This window comes from Palaemon carinicauda, chromosome 20 (assembly GCF_036898095.1).
Source record: "Palaemon carinicauda isolate YSFRI2023 chromosome 20, ASM3689809v2, whole genome shotgun sequence".
Lineage (NCBI taxonomy): Eukaryota > Metazoa > Arthropoda > Malacostraca > Decapoda > Palaemonidae > Palaemon > Palaemon carinicauda.
Window position 1 is genome coordinate 72853398 of NC_090744.1, and position 7500 is coordinate 72860897.

At 35.6% G+C, this 7500-nt stretch overlaps 1 protein-coding gene across 1 annotated transcript in view; it reads left to right on the forward strand.

The window, feature by feature from the left end:
* LOC137659512 (solute carrier family 23 member 2-like) overlaps positions 1–7500 on the forward strand; it is a 131268-nt gene that overhangs the window by 107877 nt on the left and 15891 nt on the right. Inside the window, exon 7 of the mRNA XM_068394388.1 lies at positions 708–849. Within this exon, the coding sequence (XP_068250489.1) occupies positions 708–849 (142 nt within the window). The remainder of the gene's footprint in view (positions 1–707; positions 850–7500) is intronic.

The window sequence follows — 7500 nt, forward strand, 5'->3', positions numbered from 1 at the left end:
AGAGAGAGAGAGAGAGAGAGAGAGAGAGAAAAATTATATTCTAAATAATAAGTAAGAGTGTACGGTCATTTGTCGTTTATGGTAAACATGACGTTGCTTTATACCAATGCAAAAGTTAAACTATTTTTTTAGTTGATTACTAATGGGAAACAGAGAAACAATTAATCAGCGTCCAGTGGAACATTTATGATAGCAAATGCAGAACTATTATTGGCGTTTACTGCAGCAGAATAATTAAAAATTGCTCTTGTCGTGAACATGTACTTGCTTTACTGAAAACAAATTTATTTAACAACTTTATTGACTTGATCTCGGTTAGTTTCTTGTGACCCAACGCCGCATACACGACCCATATGGATTGTTTCAATTTTACAAAATTGTTGTGGGGTTTGCGGTTTAGTTGTAAAGGGCACGACTACGTTAATGCACTAACACGTAATTTCCTTTTGCGTTCCATTTTATTCTATCGCTTTGAAAGCAACAAAGCTTCAAAATTAGTCATGATTTGAAACGTAAGTAATTATGAATTTTATATCTCGGGGTATTTTTACTCTTTACTCATGCTTCAAATTACCTTATACATACAATAACTGTTTTCTTTGGATATTTTATATAAGCTATATTTTGCAATGCATCATTTTACATATTAGTTTAGCTGAACGATATTTTAAGGATATATTCTAAATGAATAATCTGTGTCATTGTAGCTCCTAATAGCAGTTGCCATCTCGTGGACAACGTGTGGAGTCTTAACCATGAACGACGTCATTCCAAAAAATTCAACAGCCCGGACCGACAATGCTGGAACCCTAATCAGCGACACTCCTTGGTTCAGGATACCTTATCCAGGTGTGGTAATTATCAGCATTATCATTATTATGATTTATGTTTCTCTTCTTGTCACTGTAGTTTAATAGTTTGAAAAGGAGACTGAATCTCATGTCCGAGACCTCGGTGAATTTACCTCAATGACTCGTTTTTGAATGTGAAACTAAAGAAAACGGAATTAGAAAAAAAACGGAATTGTAAACTAATGCAACTGGAGATCAAACAGTCAGTGCAGTCAGCCTTACCTACCACCTATAGTGAGCCATGCAAGGTACACTATGCTGTAGGTGGGACGGAAAATGTTCTTGAAATTGAAAGATGTTCGTCTCATTTTCATTTCTTTAGCTTTTTTTCCATCTCTTAGTCGTTTCTTTTTCCCTGGTAGTGGGCCTTTTTATATACAATATACAGTATATTCTTTTAAATATTTTGCATCCCAATGTTTATCTCGTTTATTCCATTTCACTTCCCCCTTATTGGATTTTAAGTGTTTTGTATTCTATTTCTTTCTTCCTCTTTCTACTTTATAGCTTCTCATTTTTCAGTTTCCCTTGACCTTCAAAAATGAAGAAAATAATTGTTTAGAATAATCTTGCAAATATGGAGAATATATTTTCGTTAGGGAGCTGTCTCCCTACAACATGCAACAAAGAATTAATTAGGGGAGATAGGAGCAAGAATCACTTAGGGCATAACACCCTCATAATGACTTTGGTGATGCAGTTCACAATCCTTCACACCGGAAAAGGTTAATCGGTTCAGAGACCTAAAACTCCACACGTAACTAAGTAATTTGATGGTCTACCTAAGCTTCGTCCTTCTAACGCAAGGGTGTGCAACCTTTTCAAAAGAAGTGCCACATAGGGTCGTCAATAAAAATCAACTGCAAAATTAGTTTGTATTTTTAACAAAGGAAAAACAACTTGTAGTAACAAAAGGCTTCACACGACGTGATTGTAATATATGATACAAAATAAAATAAAAATTCTTCTGTTACTTGTGTCAAGAGAATTATCTTAAGAACTAAGATTTTCAACATTCCCATGCTAAACAAAATTCTGTTGAGATCTCACCCAGCTATCCATCTGAATTATATATGGATATTTATCAGGGAATATTTATTATTAGATATGGCTGTAATGCACATGTAAGGATAAGTGTGTACTTGAATTGATGGTAATATCTTAACCTTCTTCATGCAACCAAATGAAAACATAATCTAGTGGTAGGGCTGACTTAGAATTTGTTGGACTAATTGGCAAATATCAGGCTGAATGGCTGATGTGGCAGCATCTAAGGTGTTTTCTAAGTGTCCATCAGTTAATGATGATGGAAGTTTATTCTTTTCCGAGTTCATTTTTTAAAAGAGTTGCTCACAACTTCACAGGCATACGTGTTACCAAACACTGCCATCATCTTCCTTGCATGACCAGATAGTTTTGGATAATCTGTGTTTGATAAGTATTGTTTACACAGCTGATATATGGATTTACCACTATACTTACTTCTTAGTTCATTATTACATTGCATTTCAATAATTTCCATTTTCTCATCCACATGAAATGGGGAAGCAAACAGTTCAATAGCTAGTGAGTGTTTTCTAAGGTCATGGAATCTCATTGAAAATTCTTCTTCTAAAGCTGCCAACTTGTCACCATATATCAGACATTGTTCATCTCTCATTACATAGTTGCCTGATTTTTGAAAGAGGGCTGTTTTGATTACTGATTTGTAATTCCCACAACCGTAATTTGGTCTGAAACCCTTTGATCAGGGAGAACAGGTAATTAATGAGTTAACCTTTCCCTTGAAGCATAATATTCAGGGTACTGAGATGGTCTGTTATATCTACCAAAAATGCCAAGTCACACTTCCATGCATTTTTATTAATTTATTCATGCCCAAAAAGAGCACAACTTCATTCAAAAGTTCATATGCTCTTTTCAGCATTCCTTCCTTACTTAGCCACCAAGCTTCACAAAAATACTACAAATTGAAGTATTGTGCTGCAGCATCTGGCAGTAACTCTTCAAACAGGCGATAATTCTGAACTTTTGACTTAATGAAGTTGACTGCTTTCACAAGAACATTGGTTACATATGGAAAGTATATTGTCTTTGCACTTGAAGCTTTCTGGTGTATGATACAGTGCAGGGCAATAAGTAAAGATGAATTAACATTTTGAGATTCCATTCTACCCTTAAACAATCCTACCAGAGGATTCTTTTTGCCTGTCATAACAGGAGCCCCATCTGTTGTAATGTAAAACTAAATTTTTTTAATCCAGCCCAAACCTAGTTAACACAAGTATTATTCCTGATGGGTGAAGGCTATAGCATCTCTCTCTCTCTCTCTCTCTCTCTCTCTCTCTCTCTCTCTCTCTCTCTCTCTGTGTGTGTGTGTGTGTGTGTGTGTGTGTGTGTGTAAGTGACGAAACAAGATTTTAGGAATTTGAGTAATTTAGGTTCAGTAGATTTTCAGCTTTGGAGTTGGCTCTATGGACCGCATTGTACGATATTCCTTTTGAAGAGTAGGGCCGCACTGAGAAATCTTGAGGGCCGCAGGTTGCACAAGCTTGTTCCAAAGCACTCTCACTCGTATGCTGGGGTCACACTTGGGCGATACGCCTTGGCGATCAGAGGAGATATGGAAAAATCCCGAAAATATGAATACCGCAGGCACTATCAGGTGATATTATCGCACATATTTTTCAAAATGCGGGACACCCTGACATACATGAGTAGCCGACCCGGGGAGATGTACACCGCAAGCTCAGAGCAATGAATGTGATACATGGGGATACATTGCCATGTGATACACCACTGTATATGGGATTGCATCCCAGTGGGCAAGTTGTGACATCTCAACTGGTCCGGCACGTTGTTTAGTGATTTTTGTGTACGCATATACATGCGATATGGATCGTGGCATGAGTGACCCACGGAACTCCCGTATATAATAAGTTTTCCACCACTCCACTCAAGCATTTTATATTGTAAAAAAAAAGTTTGTTCCCTCCCAAATATTATATTTCATTTGTTACGATGTTCTGGCTTTGTATTTTATTTCAAATATGACAAAATATTCTCTCTCTCTCTCTCTCTCTCTCTCTCTCTCTCTCTCTCTCTCTCTCTCTCTCTCTCTCTCTCTCTCTCCCAGATTATAACTGCACTCCACTCTCTCTCTCTCTCTCTCTCTCTCTCTCTCTCTCTCTCTCTCTCTCTCTCTCTCAAATCATAACTACTTGAAAGTATTTGATCAACTAAATTTCTTATTTTTTTCTATTACGTCCATATACATATATATATATATATATATATATATATATATATATATATATATATATATATATATATATATATATATATATACATACCACCCGCTGAACGTAAGCGCAGTGATGCATGTTGCCACATCTCCCATAGGGAGGTATACAACATATATAGTTTTGATGCAATCAGGTTAACAATACCGGTGGAACAGAACACAATTATAGCGATGTGTTATCACCTTGCCCGCATTGTACTGCAGGTGCCCTACCATCATTAAACACTAGGCGAAAAAAAATGGAGCAGGTTTCACTGAGTTCACCAGTGTTGCGACAGAGCTTGTCAACCCGGGATGTATCTCACACGTGACGACGCTCGTCTCAGTCCGTGGGATTTGGCGCAAAACACACCCGGGATGAATGGGGATATATGGCGATATGCTCAAAATTCAGCTAAAATCCTCGGCTCACCGCATCGCCATGGCATTATCGCCCAAATGTAACTCCAGCATAAGGCTCTACTTCGTATCCATCCTAGCGACGCCAGTGAGGTGCTGGACATGAATTTACGTTAATATAGATAGAGGCAATGGATGGTAGCAGTGATGTATTGAAGTAAAATTAAATGAGGATCTTCACTTCTCCAGTCTACCATTTTATATAGGTGGGGATTGGGTTCTTTATTCGTAAATGTTACTCAAATCTCCAGATTTTAAATATAACTAGTGTAACAAGCTTTGGATAAATAGAAATAAACTATGCACAAAATAAAACAAATAAATATCCATTATAACAGTTTATAATCCTCCGAGAACAGATGATAGTATCTTCTTTGGAGAATTCAGTGTTAGTTATTTGTGGAGAATTCAGTCATTGGATGGATAAGCATCAAATCTCGATGCTCCATCATTCAGTGAGTTATTGGAATCACATGAATTGTTGAATAGTGTTGACTGTGCAAATACTTCGACTGTGCATACGTTGGACCCAGTTTTAAGTGATGGAATAGATAATATTGTATCTGACATAAATGTAGAAGAGAACTGCACTATTTCTCCAGTGCACAAACTTTTTCTGTTTTGACTACCTCTTCAGAAACACATAGTGGTGAAGAAAATAAACTTTAGACATAAATCAAACTTGTCTCCTTTTGTATTTTTTTAAAATGTTACATAGAAAATAAAGGATGCTATTAAATTTCATTGCAATCAAGATAACCAACGCTTGCTGGGCGCTATGCATTATGACTGCCTCAAAAACATATATAATAATGTGGGTAAAAGTGAATATGATACCTTGTGTCCACTGAAGGAAAAACCTATAATTGTTAAAGACCGATCGTCTTGGTTTGATGGGGAAAACTTTAGAGAAAAATAGGAAAAAAGACGTAAAGAAAGAAAGTGGAATCGATTAAAAACTGAAAGTACATGGGTAAAATACAAAACTGTAATGTGCCAATATAATTACCTACTAAGAAGGAAAAAAAAGCAAATACCTTAAGAGAAAGACCTGCGAAGCAGCAACAGTCATAAATAAGTTATATCGTCTCCTAAGTGGTATAATGGGAAATGTAAATGGTACAGTGACCAGGAACTGGTAAATATTTTTTTCTAGTATTTTTAAAAAACAAAATAGAAAGCATAACTATGTCATTTACATTTACAAATATTCAACAACAGATTAATGATATATCAAATAACCAGATATAATTAATGAGATTCAGTAATATAACACAAAACGGTGTCACCAGGATTATTAAGAGAGCAAAGAAAACAAACTGTGCGATCGATCCAATGCCAATATCTGAAGAAACTGGAGAAAGAAACTTTTCTAGTCTAACTTATATAATTATGAGAAGAGCAAATACAAGCATCGATGTGTGTATGTTTTCCAAATCTGAAAAAATGGCTATAGTCACACCGGTTTTGAAAAGTGCTCTAAATTATCAAGAATTATGCTCGTATAGACCTATTTTGAAGCTATCCTTTATTTCAAAAGTGTTAAAATATGTAATTCTTGAACAACGAATTAGACACTTAGAAGAAATAGCTTTGCCAGACAACCAGTCTGCTTAAAGAAAATTACACTCTACTGAAACATTATGCTGGAAATGATGGATGAAAACAATTGTGGTATTTTGATATTACTTGATCTTTTTGCTTTTTTTGATACATTTGTAAATAAACTGCTACTAAATTATCTATGGTCCACGGGTATTGAAGATGAAGCTTTTGAGGCCCCTATTTTCATACTCAATCAGTTTGGAGTTGGTGGGTCGTTATTTTAGCATCATTATTGAATTTTTAAATAATAGATCATAAAAGAGTTTTTGTTGATGGGCACCATAGTGAGTATGAGAATGTGATATTTGGTGTTCCTCAAGGTAGTGTTCTTGGCCCTTTACTTGTCATACTATATACACATGATATGTGGTTTGGTCTAGAAAACAAGCTTCTTGTATATGCAGATGATGCCACTCTCTTTGCATCAATTCCATCTCCTGAATGTAGATCTGGGGTTGCTGAATCCCTTAATAGAGATATAGCTAAAATTAGTGCATGGTGCAAATTATGGGGTATGAAGATGAATCCTAAGAAAACTCAAAGTATGATTGCAAGTAGGTGAAGGACCGTGGCTCCTCAACATCCAGACCTCGACATTGATAATGTTTCTTTTACTTTGTATGACTGAAAATTTTAGGTGTGATTCTCGACAGCAAATATACTTTTAGAAAACACATTAGGTCTGTGTCTTCTTCAATTGCACAAAAAATTGGCTTATTGAGAAAGCCTTTTAAAATTTTTGGTGATCAATCTATTATGCAGAAGTGTTTTAATTCTTTCATTTTACCTTATTCCAAGTATTGTTCTCCTGTGTGATCTTCAGCTGCTGATTCTCATTTCATTTTGTTGGACAGAAACTTACGGTCGATCCAATTTCTTATTCCCGATCTAGATATTAACCTCTGACACCGTCGTTCATTATGCATGTTGCATAAGGTTTTTATAATTCTGACCATCCTTTACAGTTCGATCCTGTTCGTAATACTAGGTATGCAGTCAATTCTAATAGTTAGGCCTTCTCCATCATGAGGCACAATACTACTCAGTACTCTTGAAGTTTTATTCCAGCTGTGACCAAGTTGTGGAATGATCTTCCTAATCGGGTAGTTGAATTAAAAGAACTTCAAAAGTTCAAACTCGCAGCAAATGTTTTTATGTTGAACAGGGTTACATAAGTCCTTTTTAGTTTATATAGCAAATATCTGTTTTAATGTTGTTAATGTTTTTAAAATATTTTATTTTGATTATCCATTACTTCTTATATTGTTTATTTATTTCCTTATATCCTTTCCTCACTGGGCCATTTTTCCCTTTTGGAACTCTTGGGCTTATAGTATCTTG